Source organism: Phoenix dactylifera, chromosome 2, assembly GCF_051530095.1.
Source record: "Phoenix dactylifera cultivar Ajwa chromosome 2, Ajwa_hap1_PhDact_Kaust_v1.1, whole genome shotgun sequence".
Classification (NCBI taxonomy): domain Eukaryota; kingdom Viridiplantae; phylum Streptophyta; class Magnoliopsida; order Arecales; family Arecaceae; genus Phoenix; species Phoenix dactylifera.
This window is the reverse complement of record NC_143191.1, coordinates 25,371,596-25,397,456: the sequence shown is the minus strand read 5'-3', so window position 1 is coordinate 25,397,456 and position 25,861 is coordinate 25,371,596. Positions and strand designations below refer to the sequence as shown.

Below are 25,861 nucleotides of genomic sequence, written 5' to 3'. Positions count from 1 at the left end.
TCGATGATCGATAAACCTGATGAGTTGAGTTGGAACTGTTCCAATCCATTAAAAGGAGTTTTCAATGATATTGTGATAGAGATCGCAATATATCTCACTATCAGTCATAATAGAACCTATGGGGTCACACACATTAGAGGTATTGACCGATCCGATGGTTGAAAAGTAATTATGAATCACGAGTAATCAATTCGATTGATAATCAATAGAAAAAGGAACAATGGAAATTGATTAATTGGACTTAAATACAAATCCTACTTCGAGTAGGATTCCTAGAGTCCTACTTGGAGAAGGACTGGGAGTCCTACTTGGAGAAGGATTCCTACAATCCTAATTAGATTAGGATTTTGAATTCAATTTGGATTCTTATTTAGAATAGGATTCCTAGAAGTCCTAATTGGATTAGGACTACGGATTCAAAGTCGAGTCCTAATTGGATTAGGACTAAAATTAAATAGATCCTAATTGGATTAGGACTTCTTTAGTTCTAATTAATTATTAATCTAATGAACTATGATGACTCCTAATTTGATTAGGATTGAAGGGTTCAATTGACTCATGGTTCAATCAAATCCTAATTGGATTAGGATTTGAAGGGAAACAAGTGCACCCAATCCTCTTTAGAAGAGGATTGAACCACCTAGGGTTAGACCCCATGCCCCACTTGATTAGATCAAGTGGGGGCATGCATGATGAAGGGTTAGGAAGAGGTGTTGGCCGAAATCAAAGAGAAAAGAAGAGGGGCGTGCACCCCTCCTCTTGGTTCTTAAAAGGAAAATAATGAAGTTCCTAAAAGGTAGGAGCTCCATATGCCTTTATAAGGACCAAAAGGCCAAACCCTAGAGGCAATTCTTCCTCTCCTCTTCCTTGAGCCGTGAGCCTCCCTCTCCCTTTTTCCTTGGTTCATCCGCAAGCAAGGAGAAGAAAAGAAGAAGGCCTTGGCGGCCTCCGCCTCCTCCTTTCCTCCTTCCAATGCAGGGAAAAGAAAGAAGGCTGCAGGGGCTTTGATCCTTCTCTGATCTTCATCCTTCTTGTTCCTCCTCCCAAGCACAATCAAGGGTTGATTCAAAGGGAGGACATCTGCCATCTAAAGTAGTCTCTGCAAAGAAGCTAGCACCCCGGGGAGACAAGGAAGCTTTGATCGGATCTCTACTTCGTGTGGATACCCGTAGAGACCGAACGTGTGAACGGCTTCAAGCGAACCTTCATCCTAAACCACGAACTTTAGTTTGCGGTGATCATCTACCCGCATAAGGTGAAGATCTGATCTTCATAATTAGTTTAAAAGTTTTAATTCTAATATGTCTACGAATGGTTTTTGAATAACGTTCATATGATGAACGTCGATCCCGCTTGTGCCTCTTCCGCTGCCATCTGAATTTATTTAAATTTCTGCAGCATGGGCGGGTTTCCAACAACTGATTGTGGTATCAGCATAATGGCTTCTAAAATCTCATTGTACTATGAGAAGCTTAGCTGGCAAATCAGTATGATGATCTAATCTTCTTTTCTTTTTTTCTTTTCTTTTCTTTTTTTTTTGGTACATCAGCGACTTACATACACCATGTGTGAGTATAGTCCATATAGTCAAAATGCCAGAAAGATTGTGCAGAGTCATGTCCCTCCCAGATGACATCACCAGAGTGGTGGGCCGCATAAAAAGCTACCCAACCTGTAGCACTGTTGGCCTCCCTATACACAGTAGAGGTCCGGAAGGCAGAACATTCACCTAAAAGACGGCAAATGTCATGGAGCAGTTGCATCCTCCCAGCAGACTGCCTGGGATTTTGAATCCCCCCGATCACATTGGCGACATCCCTCTCAAGAATAATGCAGCCCGCACCAGCACTCGTTTTGCATTAAAAACGCCTTCCCAAGCAGCTCTGACCTCGGCCCCAGCAACAGTTTGATCAAAGATGCGCCGGCCCCCACCCGCCGCTAATCTGGTCTGCAGATCTCAGATGACAAACCTGGCGTCGCAGCATCAACCCGCTGGGACATTACCGTCGAAGTTTACCTTGAGAAAACCAAGGGATGGGGGCTCTCAGGAGATGAGAATAATCCTGGATGCTACATGAGCAGAGTGAGAGCTCCAGATTTTCCTAGCCAACCCAAGAGACGCCGACACAGTGATATCGAAGACCTTCGCCGCATGAAGTAAGGCCCTATCCACCCCCACTCTCGGATGTGTATCTCTATCCTCGAAGAGATTCTATCTAGCCAGTAGTGTTAAGCTAGATAAGCTGCCCTAATCCGCTGCTCTTGCTGCTCGGGCCTCCGAGAGGACTCTGCCAAGAAGATTAGAAAATCCTCAATCGACGCTCATCCCCGGCACAAGTCAAAAGAGGCCAAAGCACACTCCCAAATCTGAGCAGCACACTGGCAACCGAACAAGACGTGGCGTATAGACTCCTTTGCCACCTAGCAAACCCCACAATCTGGAGTGATGCTCACCCCCTCCGAGCCAATACTCTCCTGGTGGACAGACAATCGACTTTCCAAACAAACAATGCCACCGAGGGTGAATACGCAGCCGTTAGATCTAACTTTATTTAAAAAATCAATATATTAATTGTTGCTAGGAGCGAGACATGTCATATATCGAAAGCACTATTGTTCTAGATACCTTCAGCGCAAAAGAATTTAGTAGCATTACTCCTAACGTAGATGCTGTTGACATTGAAATTGGTAGAACTATTACAATCTCTTCCTTCTTGTTGATGTTGAGAAACTCTTTGCGAACTAAGAGAAATCAGTTTCTCTATTTTTTAATTTTGTTGGCTGCATTCACACCCGTAGTGTGTGAGCCGCTATTGCGCCAAAAAAAAAAAAGAAACTAGTTTTAGTACTGGATTTTTAACATAAAAATATTCAATTTTTAATAGCAATAACATACGAGACACTCGTAATACACTAATATTTCATGATTTTTTCCCCCACAAATCTTTTTATGGATGCATGGTAGAATCTAGGTCTTCTAAAATAATTTCTGTCAAACAAGACGACCTTCCACTTCCCGCATAAATTAGCTTGCTGTCATGATCAGACTCATGACTCTTTATTATAATAATTTATAATCATCATCGATTCTTCGTCATAGAGTCAGTCTGACTGGACGGAATTTAAGGCGCTGAGGACGGCCTGTTCCTCCTCCAACATTAATCGCACCTTCGCAGGTAGCAAACGATCGTCCAATTTCACATTCAGATTGGCCAATTATCCACTATCTTCGACGTTATTAACTGCATCAAACTCACCAGCAACTGCATCAGCAGCATCGGATGATGATGGAGACGAATTCTCCAAGATGTATCCGATATGACTGGACTCGATTGAAGGCTTTGCGTGCAGACCTCCACATACCAAGTTTGGCAAGCACAGCGTCCAAGCGCTACCCCCTCATGCATATGGTCGAACACTAACACCAGCACCCACAGGCTACAGGGGGGCCATGCAGCGACTGGAAGTCTTGGACGATGAGCTACGCTTTTTGCGCCATGGCAACTTCTGAAAAATAATTCCTTAGTTGGCCCTGGGTCTCATCGAATCCTTATGTCGAAGTTGGATCTGACCCAAAAATCAAGCAGAAAGTCATTAAAACTCAAAGCACAGCAGCGAAACGGATTAGTACTTTAAAGGGAGAGAGAAAGAGAGAGAGGAGAACTCAATGGATTCCCGAGTCTCCTCGTTCAAAACTCCTACACCTACAAGAGAGCCACTGGGAATCAACAATAGGCATGGTAGCTGAAAGGTCTATTACTGACTGGCATAAAGATAACAGTTTCCGTAAAACAACAGCAACAACAAAGATATATAGCAGTAGTAAGTTTGTCCACGTTATTCTATTACATCTGCGCATCACTCCTGCGCTTCATTATTCTTGTTTTTTGATTACCAGATTGGCTCATCAATCAGAAGTCATAACTACCATATCCATCCGTCAGCTGCAGCCTCCGGCTCCGAACCCAATCATTCCCCTTGTCAGGATCAAGCGCTACCATTACACCAAAATCCGCAGGTGTTAGTGAAGGCGCAACTTTATTTCCTTAAACTAGCGCAGGGGCCCATAGCGCCACGAGTCGACTCCGACCAAGCCTCGCCCAACTCCAGACTCCGACAGGGCCTCGCCAGTGGGTTCAGGGACCCCCTAGTGGTATAACCCACCCTACTCCTCCAGCGCATCCACGTTGGCAGGCGGCGGGACTGACTCGGCCCTCCAGGCCTCTGCCAACGTTGACTCGGCCCCTCAGGCCTCCGCCAACAATCCCCTCCCAACGTGATGCCTGGGTTTCGAACTCGAGACCTATGGCTCTGATACCAATTGTCAGGATCAAGTGCTACCATTACACCAAAATCCGCAGGTGTTAGTGAAGGCGCAACTTTATTTCCTTAAACTAGCGCAGGGGCCCATAGCGCCACGAGTCGACTCCGACTAAGCCTCGCCCAACTCCGGACTCCGACAGGGCCTCGCCAGTAGGTTCAGGGACCCCCTAGTGGTATAACCCACCCTACTCCTCCAGCGCATCCACGTTGGCAGGCGGCGGGACTGACTCGGCCCTCCAGGCCTCTGCCAACATTGACTCGGCCCCTCAGGCCTCCGCCAACACCCCTGGCAACATCATAAACAATGTCGTACGTCCGCTGCACCGTGTTGCCAATGATGGAGATCGAGCTCGGATCGCTGTTTCCAAAAAACGCTAGACAAGCTTGCGAGATGCTCGCAGGATGAAGTATGCCCGAAGGATCGACATCGAGCGTCACTCCGCCGCTAAATCTTAGACCATCTGAAGGCAATGATATCGAACCAACCCCAGTAAAATTATAGCAAGTATCCAACATTGGCAGTGGAGGCGCCATGGAATAGTTTGCCATCTGCCGCCTGAATTCATCACGAAGTGCAGAGTAGCCCGACGATGGAAGGTAGGTGATCACCGTGCCGGAGTCGATGATAGTTCCGGTATCTGTGAAGGTGCTCGGCGGTATCGATAAATTCTTTCCTCCAACACTTAGTCCTATTAGCTCAACATAGTAGAAGGAGGGTTTCGCCGGATTGGTGAGCATCGGCGTAAATCTGACGTTGGGGGCCGGCCCGCTGGCTCCCAGTGTCAGATACCCGGTCGAGCTGACCCTCGGCGGGAGGCAGTAGGAGAAGACTCCGCCATATTCCTGTGCTGCTTGCGATGCCAATGACACCTCGCCACGGCCGAGGCCTACCAGCCCGGCGACGCTACCGAAGAGGCCTTTGTTCTTCTCCCCGCACCCGAATTCGAAGTTTGTCAGCACGTTAGAGGGCGTCAAGGTGAGGGTCTCCTACGCAAGGAAGCCAACAGTTATTGGCATAGGTAGACGATTGGGATGGGTCGAAGAGCGTCTCATTCTGGGAGTAGCACCCGCCGGCGCATGGCCTGCATTGGATCCACGAGATGTCGCTGCCGGTGTCGAAGATCACCGAGAAACTCTTTTTGGGAGTGCCGAAGCCCACCGTCACGATGTAGTCTGAGGTGCTGAACGAGATGCCGTGACGCCGGTCGATTTATCCTTCCTGGAAGCAGCGGATATCCGGTTGTGGAGGGAAATGACCCGGGCTTGGTCATGGTGGAGGATCTGCCTGTGGTTCAGCTTTTGCCTGGTGTTGATGATGGGCGAGCAGGGGCCGTGCCGGTGAACGACCGTCAGCTTGTTACCAGAGGATGCTGCAAGAGTTTGTGCAGAAATGCCAGAAGGGTCACTACTTGTCACGCCCCGAGCTCAAGGCGCAGCAGACGCCGCACGCCCGCACGGCAGGCCGCACAGGCATGCAAAGCATCAAAATATATCGGAGCAAATACAGATGTTCAAAACTTATTTAAGGGTAAATCACATATGCTTAAAATTAACATAAATAATTACAGTCATTCAAAAGCAGTCTTACAAAATTCCAAAATAACATTTGCTAACATAATTCAAATATCCAAACTAAACTAACTAAAATACCAATAACTGAAAAATCATCGGAACATCTAACGCACTCCCCAATCCTGTGGGGATTATACGTTGGACCTGTCGACTTATAATTTGTGAGGAACCGGTTTCGATACCGCGCCACCGGTGATTAGAATAGTGGTTTCTGGACACCGACTGCCATCGGTGGATAAATATAGTGGATTTGGCACTTTTGTGTAACACCGGCTGCCATCGGTGGATAAATATAGCGGATTTGGTACTTTTGTGCAACACCGGCTGCCATCGGTGGATAAAAATAGTGGATTTGGTACCTTGTGCAACCCATGCCACTGGGTTACGTGGCCATAGCCTGTTTGTGTTGGGATTCTGGTATCAGAGTTTTTGGAAAAATGATAATAAGTTTTGAAAATAGTAAAATGATGTTATTTATGATTTATTCCAGACATTATCCTGTATTTTGATCTGATATGCTCTGACCCCACTTTGGGATATTTTGTTGCTTACTGGGCTAGTGTAGCTCATTATTTTATTTTCTCTGTTTTTCAGATCCAGAGGATTGGGGAGTGCGCTAGATTTTTCGATGATTTTTCAGTTATTGGCATTTTAGTTAGTTTAGTTTGGACATTTGAATTATGTTAGCAAATGTTATTTTGAAATTTTGTAAGACTGCTTTTGAACAACTTAAATATTTATGTCAGTTTTGAACATCTGTATTTGCTCCGATATGTTCCGATGCCTTGCACGCCTGTGCGGCCGCCGTGCGGGCGTGCGGCATCTGCCGCGTTCCGGGCTCAGGGCGTGACAGATTTGGTGGTATCAGAGCTCAGGTTTCAGATTCCTAGGGATTGTGTTTGAAATAGTCAGATGGAGCTTAAGTTTTAGGATCTTTAGGATTCATCGGAAAGTTTGAGAGATGGGTAGACATTAGGCCATTAGACGAAGGTATTTATTTGCTTTTGTTATTGATAAATTTGAGTTATTTTATCAGAATTTTGAAATGCTAAAATTAGAATTCAACCTAATTATGGTCGTAACCAAAGTGTGAATAAGCTATTTTAAGAGAGTTTTTCTTGATGGAGTAATTTGTATTTGAGGTTATGATTAAATAAGATTTTGATAAAATTAAGTGAAGGAATATTAGTCATAGGATATTATTGTGCAACGTAATTATTTTAGAAGTTTAACTTGATATCAGGCACTGTGGATATTGCCTCTAGTTCAAGTTAATTATTTTGGTGGCAAGTTGAGGTTCCTTTATAAAAAGTTGTTTAAAGTTTGGACAAGAAAATAATTTATAATATTCATTGAAATATTCTTCGAGGATTGAAATTTGTATGTAGATCATGTATGAAACTCTTGTGTAGATAGAAAATATACTTGGGGATGAGACTTAAGAATTTTTATTTGGCTCTACTTGAGACTTGAAACAATTAAGAGTGATATTTTGATGAAAAGTCAATTAGTAAATATTGAAAATATTGGTGGATTAAAATGTTTTTGGGTTGGTCGAAAATAGGACTTGTTTGATTTGGAAAAGTTCTTGATGCTTTTCCTTGTTAAAAAAAAAAAAGATCGTTGGAAAGTATAGTACTTTTGATTTTGATCGATATGGATATCATTGTGTTATTAGTAGATTCTCTAAGTCTCGTAGATTTACAAGATCCCGAAATGTTTGCAGTACTGCAAATAAAAATATTACTTATTTGAGGAGTTGATCTCAATGTAAAATCATAGAGCTTATATCTTGGTGGAATTTCTTGTAAATCTTTGAACCAGATTATTAGATTCTTGTAAGTTAAATATTTATAAATCGAGGCCATGAGTTGATTATGGATTTTGTATCACCATATGAGAAATGCAAGTGGGATTTCATGAGAGGCCCAAATAAGTTTAGCCTAAAAAAAAAGATTCAGAATGATTAAGTAAGCTCCTGATTAAGTTAATCTAGAATCTTTTAATTATCGAAGCTTAGAATAAATATCAACTTGTATAATGGAATTGTCAAGGAAAACTAGAATTGGCTTAGTTCAAATTTGGATCTAGAATATGATTAGTTGATTATATGATGGTACAAATACGACAACTATCTCAAGGGTTAATCACGACCTATGTTGACCCCCTAATGGATTTTGATGAATACAAAACACTAGAGTATAATTCCCTTTATATTGACAATTTACTTGAGCATTTCAGGTGTTTAACTAAGAATATTGTTAAGTATTGTCAAGGCATGTTCCCGTATTTTTCGGTGGATTTATTGAAGATTTTTGAGATGAAGAAAACGGATCAGGGGCTGCCGAGACGTCTCCGGCTTGTTCCAGAGACGTCTCCGGCACGCAGAGAAGAAGCTGGGACGTCTGGAGACGCCCCCAGCACTTGCCGAGGCGTCTCGCAGGGTCGGAGTCGACTCCCGGCTTTCCAGAGTCGACTCTCTCAGAGACGGCAGAAAGGCCGTTTTCAAGGGATGCGCGCGAGTCGTCTCCGAAGGACGCGGAGCCGACTCTCTCAGGGATTCCAGAGGATCCGTTTTTCGTTGAGAAAACGTCGGAGCCGTCTCCGACGTCGCGGAGTCGTCCCCACGCATAAAGCACAAAAATCCCGAGACGTCCCCCGAGGCATGCGAGCCGGCTCTCTGAAAAAAACAGAAAAATAAGAAATCGGGCTGTTCTTCTTCGGAGTCGTCCCCAGAAAGCGTCGAGTCGACTCCGACATTGTCGAAGGATTTTTTATACAGCCGAGACGTCTCTCGTTCAAGCGGAGACGTCTCCGGAATGCCTGGAACGCGACTGACACATTTTTGCAGGTTTTGTTTGAAATCCTAACGGCTCTATTTTTGTTTCTAATGGATCTATTGCTTGCAGAAGTATAAAAAGGAGTTTTTAAGTGCATGAAAAACACTTCTCACCGACCTAACACAAAAGCATTCAAGAGAGAAGAAAGAGAGAGAGTCTCAAGGGAGTTGGTGCTTTCAAGAGGAGAAATCAAGTGCATTCAAGCCTTCTTCATCTGATTTCGTGCTCATCCACTCACTCCCACTCGGCAATCAAAGCTCGCATTCAAGCCGACGTGATCCACATCGGAAGAACCACCATCATCCAAGCTCTCAACGGCAAAGAGGGTTCTTCCGATTTTGTTGTTCTTTATTGATTTATTTGCTTTCATAGAAGCTTTTAAATTCTTGTAAAACTCTTAAACATTGTGCTTGTTCCAGTCAAGGAACTTGGAACAAGGGTTAGGCGTCCCAAGCCTAGTTTAAATTGGGGAATTGTAGGGTTCGTTGTTAGCCCGGGTTAAAATAACGAGTTGGGTAGTTCACTCAAAAAACTATCGGACTGTAATCGCCGATTATAGTGAAAAATTTCCAAAGGTGTTTGGGGAGTGGATGTAGGAGCAGTGGAAGCTCCGAACCACTATAAACCTCTGTGTTTGCGATTGACTGTGCTTACCGCTTTAATTTTATTCTTGCACCTACACTTGTGTGTATTGTTTAATTAGACTAAAAATTTTAAAACACCCAATTCACCCCCCCTCTTGGGTGACCATCTCTGGGCAACAAGTGGTATCAGAGCAGGTGCTCTGTGTATTCTTGAAGACCTAACCGTCTTTGCCAAAGATCAAGATGGCATCACCCTTCAACAATGTTCCTGCTGAGGGGCAGGCTACCAATAGACCTCCACTTTTCAATGGGACAAATTATTCCTATTGGAAAACTAGAATGAGAATTTTTGTTCAAGCACAAGATTATGCCTTGTGGAGGGCTATAATCAAAGGACCAAATAAACCATCTCACATAGTTAATGGCGTTCAGGTTTCCAAACCTGAGGAGGATTGGGATGAGAATGATAGCAAAATGGTTCAACTCAATGCTAGAGCCATGAATACATTGTATTGTGCTCTAGATGTAAATGAGTTTAATAGAGTCTCCACCTGTAGTTCCGCCAAGAAAATATGGGATAGGCTTGAAGTTACCCACGAGGGTACTAATCAAGTCAAGGAGTCTAAAGTGAACATTCTAGTTCACAAATATAAATTATTTAAGATGGAACCCAACGAAACTATTTCATGCATGTTCACACGCTTCACTGATATAATTAATGGTCTAAAGAATTTGGATAAATCTTACACTAATTCAGAACTTGTGAGGAAAATTCTCAGGTCCTTGCCAAAAACTTGGGAAGCGAAGGTCACGGCGATTGTAGAAGCCAAAGACCTCAACACCTTGGCACTTGAAGAACTATTGGGCTCATTGATGACGCATGAGCTCACAATGAAGCAACATGAAGAAGATGTGCTAAAGAAGAAGACAATCGCCCTCAAGGTCATTTCAAGTAATTGTGAAGAAGAAAGCAGTGAAAGTGAAGAGGGAAGTGAAGATGAAGACTTGGCCTTAATAGTAAGGAAGTTCAAAAAATTCATAAGAAGAAAGAAGGCCTTCCCAAGAAAGAAGTTTGGAGGAAGAAATGATTGGGAAAAGGAAAAAGAAAAAGAAAGAGACCCAATCATATGTTATGATTGCAAGAGACCGGGACACATCCGCTCCGAATGCCCTCAACAGAAGAAGCACTATGGAAAGAAGAAGAAGAAGGCGTTGAAAGCGACTTGGGATGATAGTGACACATCCTCCTCCGAGGAAGAGAAGGAAGAGACTGCCAACTTGTGTTTCATGGCATTCGACGACGATGAGGTATGTCAAAGCTCAATTACAGATTTTACTTTAGAAGAATTATATGAAGCTTTCCAAGAACTCATGAATGATTGTAGTATGTTAGGAGTAAAGAATAAAGAACTAAAGGCCTCCAATCAAAAACTGAAGGATGACATTAAAAACCTATTGATTGAAAAGGAAAATTATGAAAATGATAGCATTATTGACCTAAAGGATAAAATTTCAGAACTTAGCATTGAGTATGAAATTGTAAATACCCTCATTAGGGAATGAAATCTAAGAGTCAAATTCCTACTCAATAGTAATACTTCACTTGCACAAAATGTCAAATCTCTTAAAAATGATAAGGAAGTATTAGCTAAAGAAAATTTGGACCTTAAGGATGAGCTACACAAGTATAAACCAATTGTACAGAAATTTACACATAGCTCGGAAAAATTAAATCTTATTCTATCCAATCAAAGAGCTGTTTTTAATAAAGCCGGATTAGGATACAAAACTAGCAAACAACAAAAATATCTAAAGAACTTTTTTGTAAAAGCAAAAGATGTTAAAACTGAAAAACCTACATGCTTTTGTTGTGAGAAAAATGGACATAAAGCTTATTCTTGCATTCAAAGAAAGATTCAAACTAATAAGAACACATTTGTAAAGGATAAAAACACAACCAAAATATGGGTTCCTAAGGGAACCAACTACACTAACTAAGAAGGACCCAAGAAAACTTGGGTACCTAAGAGCTTCACATGATTATTTTGTAGGTATGCCTTGCAACCGGGAGCAAAAAGAGAATGTGGTATCTTGATAGCGGTTGCTCAAGGCATATGACCGGTGACAAGAGCCACTTCGCCACCTTGAAATCAAAAGAAGGAGGAGTAGTCACATTTTGAGACAATGCTAAAGGCCAAATCATTGGCGTTGGTAAAATCTCTATATCACCCTCCTCATTTATTGACAATGTACTGTTAGTTAATGGATTAAAACATAATTTACTAAGTATAAGTCAATTTTGTGACAAGGGCTTTAAAGTGTCATTTGAATCTTCCCTGTGCATAATTAGTAGTCCAATTGACAATGGGATCATACTTATGGGACATAGGCTTGGAAATGTTTACATGGTAGATCTTGATGATCTCACCATGAAAGATGGCCAATGTCTTGTAGCCATGGATGCCAAGGTCAATGAGACTAGCTGGTTATGGCATCGTAGGTTAGGACATGCTAGCATGGATTTAATTTCTAAATTGATTAGAAAAGATTTAGTTAAAGAACTACCAAAAATAGATTTTGAAAAGAACAAAATTTGTGCTGGATGTCAACTAGGGAAACAAACAAGAAGCTCTTTCAAACCTAAGAATATAGTTTCAACATCAAAACCCTTAGAACTAATTCACATGGATTTATTTGGACCCACTAGAACTGCTAGTCTAAGGGGTAAGAAGTTTGGTCTTGTAATTGTTGATGATTTTTCACGTTTTACATGGGTTTCATTCCTTGCCCACAAAGATGAGTCCTTTTCCGCTTTCATCAAGTTTCATAATAGGATTTCAAATGAACTTAACCTTAAACTAAAAGCAATTAGGAGTGATCATGGTATTGAGTTTGAAAATCAGCATTTTGAAAAATTTTGTGAAGAAAACGGTATCAATCACAATTTTTTGGCCCTTAGGACACCCCAACAAAATGGGATGGTAGAAAGGAAGAATCGCACACTAGCAGATATGGCTCATACCATGTTGTGCAAATCGGATCTACCAAAGTATTTTTGGGCTGATGCAATCAATATTGCTTGCCATATTTTAAATCGTGCTTTAGTTAGATCTATTTTAAAGAAAACACCTTATGAGTTGTTGAAAAATAAGAAGCCCAATATAAGTTATTTTCATGTTTTCGGTTGTCGCTGCTTTATTTTAAACAATGGAAAGGACAATCTATGTAAATTTAGTGCTAAATCAGATGAGGGGATCTTTTTATGTTATTCCTCATCTAGTAGAGCATATAGGGTCTTCAACAAGAGAACTCTCGTTGATGAAGAATTCATTCATGTTGTTTTTGATGAAGCTAATGGAGATTCTTCTAGAAAAGAAGAAGATGGTGATACAGGTATACTTGAAGACAGAATGAAGGAGTTCTCCATACAAGACAAACAACATGAGGATGAAATCAAGGAAGATACAATTCAGCAAAATGAAGAAGATCAACCCCAAGCAAGAAATCAAGATCTTCCGAGGGAATGGAGGTATGCACATGGTCATCCAAGGGATCTAATCCTTGGTGACCCTTCACAAGGGGTAAGGACAAAATCCTCTTTAAGAAATACTAGTAATTATCTTGCATTCGTTTCACAAATAGAGCCTAAATCACTAGAGGAAGCCGAAAAAGATGAAAATTGGATAAATGCTATGCAAGAGGAATTAAACCAATTTGAAAGAAATCAAGTTTGGACTCTAATGAAAAGACCCCCTAATGTTTCAATTATAGGCACTAAGTGGGTATATAGAAATAAACTAGATGAAGATGGAGTAGTGATAAGAAACAAAGCTAGGTTGGTAGCCAAAGGCTACAATCAGGAAGAAGGCATAGATTTTGATGAAACCTTCGCTCCTGTTGCTAGGTTAGAAGCTATTAGACTACTTTTGGCATATGCATGCTTCATGGATTTCAAACTCTATCAAATGGATGTAAAAAGTGCATTTTAAATGGTTATATAATGGAGGAAGTTTATGTAGAACAACCTCCAGGTTTTGAAAACCACTTACATCCAGATTATGTTTTTAAATTGCATAAAGCATTGTATGGACTTAAGCAAGCCCCTAGGGCTTGGTATGAAAGATCAAGTAATTTTCTAATTGAAAATGAGTTTAAAAGAGGAAATGTAGATAAAACACTCTTCATTAAAAGAAAAGAGAATGACTTATTGCTTGTGCAAATTTATGTGGATGATATAATTTTTGGTGCTACTAATGATAGTCTTTGTCAAGAGTTTGCTAAGCTTATGCAGGGAGAATTCGAAATGAGCATGATGGGTGAGCTCAACTTCTTCCTTGGGCTACAAATAAAATAATCAGAGGAAGACATCTTCATCAGCCAGTCCAAGTACATCAAGGAAATGTTGGAGAAGTTCAAGATGAAGGATGCAAAGGAAATCAGCACACCCATGGGCTCAAGTTGCAAGCTTGACAAAGATGAAAAAGGTAAATGTGTAGACTGCAAATTGTACAGAGGTATGATAGGGTCTTTACTTTACCTTACTGCTAGTAGACCAGACATATTATTTAGTGTTTGCATGTGTGCTAGATACCAAGCATGTCCTAAGGAATCACACTTACAAGCTGTTAAAAGAATATTCAAATACCTAGTAGGGACATCTAATGCAGGTTTATGGTATTCTAAACAATCTGATTTAAATTTAATTGCTTATTCCGATGCTGATTTTGCCGGGTGCAAACTCGACAGAAAAAGCACAAGTGGCACCTGTCAATTCTTGGGTGCTAACTTGGTTTCTTGGTTTAGCAAGAAACAGAATTCAGTTGCCTTGTCCACAGCTGAGGCTGAGTACATTGCAGCCGGAAGCTGTTGTGCCCAAGTTCTTTGGATTAAGCAACAACTTGAAGATTTTGGTATCAAAATGGACAATATTCCAATTAGATGTGATAAGACAAGTGCAATCAATTTAACAAAAAATCCTGTCCAACACTCTAAATCAAAACACATAGAGATTAGGCATCACTTTATAAGAGATCATGTGTTGAAAAATGATGTATTGATTGAGTATGTATGCACTGAAAATCAATTGGTCGATATCTTTACAAAGCCCCTTTGTAAAGATAGGTTCAATTTTTTAAGGAATGCCTTGTGCTTGTATGATCCTAGCAAGTAGATTGAATTTGTAATGCAAGCATGATTTGACTTCAATGCTATAGCTTAAATAATTTAACTCCTCAAACATATGCAATGCTTTGTATGCTTTAGAGGTACATATGAATGCTACTCAAACTCATAATACACTTCAAGGTCACATATAGCAAACCTAGTGCCTAATAAGTGAAAATATGAATCTATCAAATTAGATGACGAATTGTTTGACTTTCTAGAGGATAGTTATCCCCCTTGGACTCTTCATAGAGATATTTTTAGAGCCTATTCCATAGGCATTCGAAATTTGATAAAACATTTCTCATTTCAATACTGATAATTCAAAAATCATTGTCAAGCTTTTATAGGATGAATTATTAAGGGGGAGGATCACAAGCAAGCTCACTTAATAATCGCCAAAAGAAATTAAACTGATCATTGAGGTTGAATAAAACGAATTGGGAGAAGATTGGAAACATTCTGAAATTTTTTTTCAGTGCCAGAGACGTCTCTGGCGAATCGCAGAGATGTCCCCCCGGCGAGACGTCTCGCATTAGTCGCGGAGACGTCTCGGGGACAGAATGAAATTTTTTTTTAAAAACAGGCCGAAACAGCTCGAGCCGTCCCGAGCTGTTTTCCATCGTCCCCAACAAAACCCTAAACCCTCGCATCCATCTTCTCTCCACCACCAATCGAACCAAAATCACTGCACATTTCCCTAGATTTCCGGTCGATGGCACCTAAGAAAGCTAGGCGTAGTGGTGGGAGGCGTCCTAGGGTGGCGAACGACGAGGAACGGCGGGAAGAGCCCTCCGCGCCGTCTCCTCCGGTTGCTCCGCCAACCGTGACTCCCTCCTGTGCGAATCGCACAGTAACAACAGGTAGGCATATAGATTTTCAATTCTTAGCGGGTGAGGGGTTCTCTATTGGAGAGAGACTCCGTGCCCAAGGTTGGGAACACCTATGTTCCCTAAACGTGTCTACCTACCCTGGCTTAGTGAGAGAAGTTTTTGGTAATTTGGCCTTAGGGAGCTCGGGGTACACAGGGTATGTCCGAGGCACATTTGTAGAAGTTAATGAGGATATCTTGTCTAGTTTATTGCAAATACCTAAGTACGGTGAGGCTCCGACCTCACATCCTCAAAGAGAGATTGCTCTAAACTTAATTCTAGGTAGAGAGAACTGCGGTCCTCTTGACATTGTTAAGTCCTAAGACCTCAATGCTGAAATGAGATTGCTTTTGAGCATAATCAACAGGGTCTTGTTCCCAAAAACCGGTCGCTTCGACTTCGTTTCGAAGCGAGATTCGGCCATTATGCACCACATCCTGTTAGGGATTCCCCTAAATCTTCCTAGGCTCATGTTAAACTACATTTCAATCTGTCATAGGTACTCCAGGTTCAGCATCCCGTATGGGATGGTCTTTACCCTACTTTTCAAGCATTTTAAGGTTCCTATCCCTGAAAATGAGCCAGAGAGACCCTTGAGAAACACTGACTTCTATAACGAGAGCACACTACATAGGATGGAGTTTTACAAGAAAGACGGGTCTTGGGTTAAGGTTTGTAAAAGAAAATCCCAAACTGTAGAGCCTGAGATCCATCATCAGGAGCCTGTCCACCTCTCTCCTCCACATAGCCCTATACCCTTTACTGATCATATGGAGAGCTTTCCTTTTCCTGATGTACCTTCTAGCTCGGATGGACCATCCACTTCCATGCCTCCTCCTCCAGTTGTTGGATCGGCTCTCTTGTCGGATGAGCAGATGCACACCTTAGCATCCATGGTGTGCCAGCAAATGAGGGAAGAAATTAGGTCAGTGGTTTCTGCTGAGATAGCTCCTATCCGCACTTCACATGAAACACTTTTAGAAGAGTTGAAAGCAATTAGAACTCAAATGGAAGCTATAGGGTCAGAGTTGGTTTGTGTGGCATCAAACCAAACTAGAAGATCATGTGAAATACAAGCTGAATTGAAGATCATATCGGATAGTCTTCAAGAGCTGACGAGCCCTGAAGGCAATTTGGGCAGTGTGGCTGCCCAGCTTAGAGGGAGGATTGATAGAGCATCCCATGAAATTGAAGCATTAATGAGAGCACTCAATCAGTCTCAGGGAGATAACTTTAGAAGATTAATGCTAGCAATTCATAGGTTTGTGGAAGCTGCTACTGCGGCTCTTGAGGGTGCTGGCCAGTGAGGCACATTTTGTGGACATCTAGGGTTCATCTTTTTGTAAAGCCCTAGGCTTATATGAAACTCTTTCTTTTGTGTTTGCAATCAATCCTTGTAATGGCATCAAATGTTGTAATGCTATATGAATGCCATATCCTTTCTTTTTGAATCTTGGAGTATGTTTTTTTTTTAATATTGTGATGTGCTATGGATGTTAAAATGTCATAATATACCTTGAATGTTCAAACTTGACAATGTGCAACCATTTCACTATTTTGCCAACTTGACAATGCATATAAAACAGGAGGAGCACAACTTGTAATAATTGAATTTAAATGGTCTGAAATGAATTTCAAAACAAAGGGGGAGTAAAATTCACCTTCCCAAATCATTGAATGTTTCATGTTAATTAGATATAAATGCTGAATTCTAATCTAAAAAGCAACATGGATGCTAAAATCTTATTTGCAAATCTGAAAAAGGAAGTAGAACCATTCAAATAGGCATCGCGTTTTGGGGGAATAGGCAAAATTTGTCCCCTTCATTGTTGATGACAAAAAGGGGGAGTAGAACCAATATGGAATGTTTAATTAGAATCAACAAAATGAAAAGATAAAATTGAAGAATATTGGCTTAATTGTCTTTAGCATCAATATTTCATCAATTTACACTTTAACTTGATTCAAATCTAAAAGTGATAGATGATATGCCAAAATTGCTCAAAGAGCTACTAAGATCAATGCTTATGCATAAGTATAGAACTGACAATTGACTATACTGAATTATGCATACTGTATCTAGCTCTAACCAAAACATAATACTTGTACATCTGATCAAATACTGTGCATATGTTTAATTTTAAATTTTGCATATACTCAGTGTTTTGTCATCATCAAAAAGGAGGAGATTGTTGACCCCTAATGGATTTTGATGAATACAAAACACTAGAGTATAATTTCCTTTATATTGACAATTTACTTGAGCATTTCAGGTGTTTAACTAAGAATATTGTTAAGTATTGTCAAGGCATGTTTCCGTATTTTTTGGTGGATTTATTGAAGATTTTTGAGATGAAGAAAATGGATCAGGGGCAGCCGAGACGTCTCCGGCTTGTTCCAGAGACGTCTCCGGCACGCAGAGAAGAAGCTGGGACGTCTGGAGACGTCCCCAGCACTTGCTGAGGCGTCTTGCAGGGTCGGAGTCGACTCCCGGCTTTCAGAGTCGACTCTCTCAGAGACGGCAGAAAGGCCGTTTTCAAGGGATGCGCGCGAGTCGTCTCCGAAGGACGCGGAGCCGACTCTCTCAGGGATTCCAGAGGATCCGTTTTTCGTTGAGAAAATGTCGGAGCCGTCTCCGACGTCGCGGAGTCGTCCCCACGCATAAAGCACAAAAATCCCGAGACGTCCCCCGAGGCATGCGAGCCGGCTCTCTTAGAAAAATAGAAAAACAAGAAATCAGGCTATTCTTCTTCAGAGTCGTCCCCAGAAAGCGCCGAGTCGACTTCGACATTGTCGAAGGATTTTTTATACAGCCGAGACGTCTCTCGTTCAAGCGGAGACGTCTCCGAAATGCCTGGAACGCGACTGACACATTTTTGCAGGTTTTGTTTGAAATCCTAACGGCTCTATTTTTGTTTCTAACGGATCTATTACTTGCAGAAGTATAAAAAGGAGTTTTTAAGTGCATGAAAAACACTTCTCACCGACCTAACACAAAAGCATTCAAGAGAGAAGAAAGAGAGGGAGTCTCAAGGGAGTTGGTGCTTTCAAGAGGAGAAATCAAGTGCATTCAAGCCTTCTTCATCTGATTTCGTGCTCATCCACTCACTCCCACTCGGCAATCAAAGCTCGCATTCAAGCCGACGTGATCCACATCGGAAGAACCATCATCATCCAAGCTCTCAACGGCAAAGAGGGTTCTTCCGGTTTTGTTGTTCTTTATTGATTTATTTGCTTTCATAGAAGCTTTTAAATTCTTGTAAAACTCTTAAACATTGTGCTTGTTCCAGTCAAGGGACTTGGAACAAGGGTTAGGCGTCCCAAGCCTAGTTTAAATTGGGGGATTGTAGGGTTCGTTGTTAGCCCGGGTTAAAACAACGAGTTGGGTAGTTCACTCGAAAAACTATCGGACTGTAATCGCCGATTATAGTGAAAAATTTCCAAAGGTGTTTGGGGAGTGGATGTAGAAGCAGTGGAAGCTCCGAACCACTATAAACCTCTGTGTTTGCGATTGACTGTGCTTACCGCTTTAATTTTATTCTTGCACCTACACTTGTGTGTATTGTTTAATTAGACTAAAAGTTTTAAAACATCCAATTCACCCCCCTCTTGGGTGACCATCTCTGGGCAACAACCTAGTGTACTTGGGAAGCAAGGATAAAATTTTGCTTGGATATTATAAAGAAAAATGTTAATGATCTGGGATCATTGAGAAATTTTGGAGAATATTGATCAGAGTTGCACAGCGAAAGTATGATGGCCTGAGTCAATTTAAACTGGTCAAAAATATTGAATGTGTTTTGGTAACATGTTATTATGAAAGACTATGTTGTTCAATAATGAAAGATTTTGTTAATAAGGGAAGGTGAATACTATTGATTCTCAGGTCAATCATGATATGATTATGTTATCTCTTGGATATACTTTGCTATTTTTGGATATGCTAAGAAAAATTTGAGGATATCATGATCAGGATTGGTTGATTATTGATTAAATATGGTCTAATTTGTTAAGTATCGGAATAAACCATGCATTATTTGCTTCCATCTTATGATTTATAAGTTTAAGTTAAAAGTTTTGTGGCATGTTGAATCATGGTATCAATACTTTGCCTTCTCAGACTTGCTTTTGTGATTGGATGCAAATCATTTTTGAGATAGACCGTTGCTATCTAATGATGATCAGTACATGTTTATTTTGTGAATTACATTACTAGCCATATAATGATTTGATTCTAAGGTTGGTCATTATCCTTTGAGGGATCAGCACACTACCATGATAAGTGTATGAGATCTATTTTATTTAAAGTTCTATCCCAAACACAACTAATTTTAATCAATCCTGTTGTGAATCGATCCTGATCCGATCTCGAGTGAACATGCATCAAGATGATAATCTCAATATGAGATTTTAGTCAGTCACTTATCTAGTGTTAATCTTGCGAGTTTTATGAAATTTTTGATAGTTGATCCAAAGCTATCTATCACACTGATTTTGATCGAGGAGAATGAGATCTTAGATTTATATTACTCAATGGGCTGAGCATCTGAAAGACCTAGATCTCTTAAATTTCGAGTATGAAATTTTTTTAAGGAGGAGAGAATATGAGATACGGGCTGAAGTCGGCAGCCCCGGCCGACTTCAGCCCCGTCTTCCTTCTTTGGAAGGGGCAGAACAGAGGATCGCGAACGCGATCCTCTCTGGCTCCTTTGGGAGCGATCGGGGCGAGGTCGCTGCGGACATCCCGCGACACCATCCCTCCAGCCGATCCGCGGCCAATCCGGCCGAGGACTACGCTCGACCGCCGCGATTCATGCGGCGGAGAGTGGTTACCAAAGGGCTATAAAGCCCTTTCTCCTCCTCCTAGATCACCCGAGCCCTCCCTCTCCTCCGTCTCCTCCTCCTCCTCTTCCCTCCTTCCCTCCTCCTCCTCTCCTTGGTGACCGGCGTGCCCTCCGGGCCGAACGTTGTCCGAAACCCCGTCGCGAGTCTCCCCTGTTTTGAAATCTTCTTCCTGTCGGAAAGCCCCACCGCCGTCGCCGCCACTTGACCGTCGGACTAAGCCATCTGCGGCCGGAATCCGCTGCCTCCATCGACCACCGGTAAGCCCCTTCTTTGGCTCTTCGTTCCGTTGCCATTTACCCTTGATTTCTCCTTTGTTTCGGCCCACAAACCGAGATCATCTCGGTTGCTCTCCTCCCCGTTAGCCACCGCAACGGCCGCCGGCCGCTATGGCGGCCGACTGGCCGTTGACCGAGGGGTGGCCTCTGGCCACCCAAGCCCGCCACCCCGCAGGCCCTCTTTCTCTTCCGTCCCTCCTTCTTCCCTGTCCATGGGGGGTTTGGGGAAGGAGGAGGCCCATCACGGGCCAAACTGGGCCCTGTCCATTTCAGGCCCAACTTGGGCCCAGTCCAGCCCGGTTAGGCCCAGTTGGGCCATACCCTATATGGGCCCAACTTGGGCCTATTTAAAACCCAAATTCGAAATCCGAAATCCGAAACCCAGTTCAGACCCGAAATCCGAACCCGAAACCCAGTTCAACTCCGACTCGAAATCCAGCTCATGCCCGAACCAGAAATTCGAAACCCAGTTCATGCCCGAACCCAAAATTCGAAACCCAGTTCAGACCCGAAACTCGAAATCCGAAACCCAAAACCTGAAACCCAGTTCAGACCCGAAACCCGAACCCGAAACCCAGTTCAACTCCGAACTCGAACCCGAAACCCAAAATCCAGTTCATGCCCGAACTAGAAATTTGAAACCCAGTTCATGCCCGAACCCAAAATTCGAAACCCAGTTCAGATCCGAACCCGAAACTCGAAATCCAGTTCAGACCCGAAACTCGAAATCCAAAATCCGAAACCCGAAACCTAAACCCGTTTGGCCAATAAATGGAATTTTGCAGTTAAGCCCTTGACAGTGTATTATTCCACAAAAAAGTCTTCCGCAATTTATGTTTGATCCCTATAAGAAAATTAGATTGCATAAATGATCCTTTTAAAGGCCAACTTTGGAGGCCCTATTGGGCCGGGTCTTTGCGGGCCCGTTGGGCCGTGCTCGATGTGGGCCTTATCGGGCCATGTCCATTATGAGCCAACTCTAGGCCCTGTTGGGCCGCGTCCAATAGTATTATTTTTGGTTTTGCTTAGCTCTGAAATAAACACAAAGATTAATTAAATTTAAACAGGTGAACCTGATCTGCTTATCTGAAGTAGGAGTTAAGCGAGAAGAGGTAAGTAACTTAATACTTCGAGTGTGATTTCCAAATTATTTGATAAATAGATTAAATTCTGAAATATGTTTTGTATTTAGTAAAATGGGTCTGGCATGTTAAATTTTATTTGAAAATTATGCTTTGAAATCCGTAAACTATGACCGGAAAATTTATGAAATCTGTTTATATATATATATATGTATTCTCAGCATGGCTATAATCTGTTCTATTCTGTTCTGGCCCCGCCAATGGGGATTATACATTGGACCTGTCGACTTGTAATCTGTGAGAAACCGGTTTCGACACCGCGCCACCGGTGATTAGAATAGTGGTTTCTGGACACCGTTGCCACCGGTGACTAACAATAGTGGTTTCTGGCACTTTGTGCAACCCATGCCACTGGGTTACGTGGCCGTAGCCTATCATGTTGAGATTCTGGTATCAGAGTTTTTGAAAAAAAAATGATAATAAGTTTTGAAAACTATAAAATGATGTAATTTATGATTTATTCCTGACATTATTCTGTATTTTGATCTGATATGCTCTGACCCCACTTTGGGGTATTTTGTTGCTTGCTGGGCTAGTGTAGCTCATTATTCTGTTTTCTCCGTTTTTCAGATCCAGAGGCTTGATCTCACGGGATTGAGGAGTGCGCTAGATTTTTCGATGATTTTTCAGTTATTGGCATTTCAGTTAGATTAGTTTGGACATTTGAATTATGTTAGCAAATGTTATTTTGGAATTTTGTAAGACTGCTTTTGAACAACTTAAATATTTATGTCAGTTTTGAACATCTGTATTTGCTTCGATATGTTCCGATGCCTTGCACGCCTGTGCGGCCGCCGTGCGGGCATGCGGCCTCTGCCGCGCTCCGGGCTCGGGGCGTGACAAATCTACTAATAATTATTTTAGAAAAATGCACTTTGAAGCATTAAGTTACTTACCTCTTCTCGCTTAACTCCTACTTCAGATAAGCAGATCAGGTTCACCTGTTTAAATTTAATTAATCTCAGTGTTAATTTCAGAGCTAAGTAAAACAAAAAATAATACTATTGGACGCGGCCCAACAGGACCCAGAAATGGGCATGGCCCGATAGGGCCCACATCGAACACGGCCCAATGGGCCTGCATAGACCCGGCCCAATAGAGCCCCCAAAGTTGGCCTCTAAAAGGATCATTTATCTAATAAAATTCATTGCAGGGACCAATACTTAATTACAGGGTACTGTTCTATAATAAAACTTGAGTGAAGGGACTAAATAAATATATTTGAGGACCTTTAGGTAATAAATCTTTCCTATAGGGGTCAAACATAAATTGTAGAAGGTTCTTTTGTGAAATAATATACTGTCTAGGGCTTAACTGCAAAATTTCATTTATTGGCCAAATGGATTCGAGTTTCGGGTTCCGGATTTCGGGTTTCGGATTTCGGGTTTCGGGTCTGAACTGGATTTCGAGTTTCGAGTTTTCTCTCTTTTTTTTTGGGTTTCGGGTTCGAATCGGGCCCAAGTTGGGCCCACGGTGAACAGGGCCCATGCTTGGCACCGTTCGGCCCGTAAGGGCCCTCATCTTCCCCAAACCCCCACAGACAGGGGAAGGGGGAAAAACAGGAGACGAAGCGTGCCGGCGGGGTGGCCGGCCTGGGTGGCCGGAGGCCATCCCCCGGTCAATGGCCACTGCGGCCGACGGCCGTTTCGGTGGCCGGGGTTGAGAGCGGCCGGCGGCCATTACGGTGGCCGGGATCGAGAACAACCGAGCATGGTCTCAGTTTATGGGGTCAAAACAGGGGAAGAACGCAAGGATATCTGGCAATGGAACGAAGAGCCAAAGAAGGGGCTTATCGGCGGTCGACGGAGGCGGTGGATCTCGGCCGTAGGTGGCTCAGTCTGGTGGTCAAGCGGCAGCAACGGTGATGGGGTTTTCTGACGGCCAAAATAGATCGAAAAAATAGGGGACTCGGGTGGTGATGGTGGTTGGCCGAGGCGGCAGGCTGAGCACTTGGGAAGCAAGAGTAGAGGGAGGAGAAGAAGGGAGAAGAGGAAGAGGAGGACATGAAGGAGAGGGAGGAGGGCTCGGGTGATCTCCGAAGGAGGAACGGGGGTTTTATCGCCCCATTTCTATGGCTCTCCGCCGCAGGAATTGCGGCGGAGGCGAAATCAGCGGCCGTGCGCGCGGCTGCGAGTTGGATGCGGGACGATCGCGGTGCAGCCGCGGGATGCCCGCGGCGTCTTTGCGCCCGAAGAAGATGGAGGGGATCGCGTCTACGATCCCCTGCTACGCCCCTTCCAAAAGGGGCGTTGGGCTGAAGTCAGCTGGGACTGCTGGCTTCAGCCCAGTATCTCACATTCTCTCCCCCTTAAAAAAATTTCGTCCTCGAAATTTGAAAGATATAAGCCTTTCAAATTAGAAATGCTCAGCCTATTGAGTAATACAAATCCAAGATCTTATTCTCATCGATCAAAATCAGTGTGATAGATAGCTTTAGATCAATTATCAAAAATTTCATAAGTGACTAACTAAAATCTCAAATTGAAATTATCATCTTGATGCACGTTCATTTGGGATCGGATCAATTCTCAACCATATTGATTAAAATTAATTATATTTGGGATAGAACTTGAAGTAAAATGAATTCGATGCCCATATTATGGTAGTGAGCTGATCCCATAATAGATAATAACCAACCTTAGAGTCAAATTATTATATGGCTAGGAATGTAATTCACAAAATGAACATGTATTGATGATCATTAGTTAGCAACGGTCTATCTCAAAAATGATTTGCATCAAATCACAAAAGCAGGTCTGAGAAGGCAAAGTATTGGTACCATGATTCAATATGCCACAAAGCTTTTAACTTAAACTTATAAATCATAAGATGGGAGCAAATAATGCATGGTTTATTCAGATACCTAACAAATTAGATCATATTTGGTCAACAATCAACTAACCGTGTCAAGATACGCTCAGATTATTATTATTATTATTATTATTTAGCATACCAAAAAATAGCAAAGTCTATCCAAGAGGTAATATAATCATATCATGATTGACCAGAGAATCAATAGTATTCACCTTCTCTTATTAACAAAATCATTCATTATTGAACAACATAGTCTTTCATCATAACATGTTACCAAAACACAGTCAATATTTTTGGCCAGTTTAAATTTACTCAGTCCATCATACTTTCGCTGCACAACTCTGATTAATATTCTCCAAAATTTCTTAATGATCCCAGATCATCAACATTTTTTTTTTTAATATCCAAGCAAAATTTTATCCTTGCTTTTCAAGTACACTAGGTCATGATTAACCCTTGAGATAGTTGCCGTATTTGATCCATCATATGATCAAATAATTATATTCTAGATCCAATATAAACTAAACCAACTCTAGATTTTCTTGACAATAAACAATTTGCTATTGTCTTCTCTTTTAAGAATATCAATTCTACGCCCCGATGAATTAAAAGATTCTAGATTAACTTACTCATGAGCATATTCAACCATCTCAAATCTTTTCTTTTTGAACAACCCAAAAATATTTTAATCCACCAATATTCTCAGAATTTATTAATTGACTTTCTATCAAAATACCAATTTTGATTGTAAACTGAAAAGATATAAAATTTTAAGTCTCAAGTAGAGCCAAAAAAAGAACTCTTAAGTCTCATCCCCAAATATATTTTCCTTCTATATAAGACTTTCATGCATGATCCACATACAGATTTCAATCCTCGAAGAATATTTCAACGAATATTATAAAATATTTTCTAGTCCAAACTTTAAACAACTTTTTATAAATGAACCTTAACTTGCCACCAAAATAATTAACTTCAACTAGAAGCAATATCCACAATGCCTGATATCAAGTTAAACTTCTAAAATAATTATGTTGCACAATAATATCCATGACTAATATTCCTTCACTTAACTTAGTCAAAATCTAATTAATCATAACTTGAAATACAAATTGCTCTACCAAGAAAACTCTCATAGTAGCTTATTCACACTTTTGTTACGACCATAATTAGGTTGCATTAATTTTAGCATTTCAAAATTCAGATAAAATAACATAAATTTATCAATAGCAAAAGCAAATAATTCGTCTAATGGCCTAATGTCTACCAATCTCTCAAACTTTCCAACGAATCCTAAAGATCCTAAAACTTAAGTCCCATCCGACTATTTCAAACACAATCCCTAGGAATCTGAAACCTGAGCTCTGATACCACAAAATCTGTCACACTCCGAGCTCGAGGCGCGACAGACGCCGTACGCCCGCACGGCGG

The 25,861-nt window shown here is 41.7% G+C and overlaps 1 protein-coding gene across 1 annotated transcript; it reads right to left on the bottom strand.

Moving 5' to 3' along the window:
- Positions 1–3,216: 3,216 nt before the first annotated feature.
- LOC120105348 (aspartyl protease family protein At5g10770-like) lies at positions 3,217–16,249 on the bottom strand. The gene is made up of 4 exons (XM_088714183.1): positions 16,153–16,249; positions 5,518–5,693; positions 4,552–5,310; positions 3,217–3,339 (listed from the first exon to the last, which is right to left on the bottom strand). Exons 1-4 carry the CDS (start codon positions 16,247–16,249, stop codon positions 3,217–3,219), a joined length of 1,155 nt encoding a protein of 384 aa, XP_088570309.1.
- Between the last annotated feature and the right edge of the window lie 9,612 nt (positions 16,250–25,861).

Coding starts and splice junctions, on each gene's coding strand:
- LOC120105348 (XM_088714183.1), bottom strand. CDS start 16,249: ATGGATGCTAAGGTGTGCATCTGCTCATCCGACAAGAGAGCCGATCCA. Junction 5,694..16,152: donor TGGTCCATCCGAGCTAGAAG/GTACATCAGGAA, acceptor AAACTCTTGCAG/CATCCTCTGGTAACAAGCTG. Junction 5,311..5,517: donor ATAAATCGACCGGCGTCACG/GCATCTCGTTCA, acceptor TTCCTTGCGTAG/GAGACCCTCACCTTGACGCC.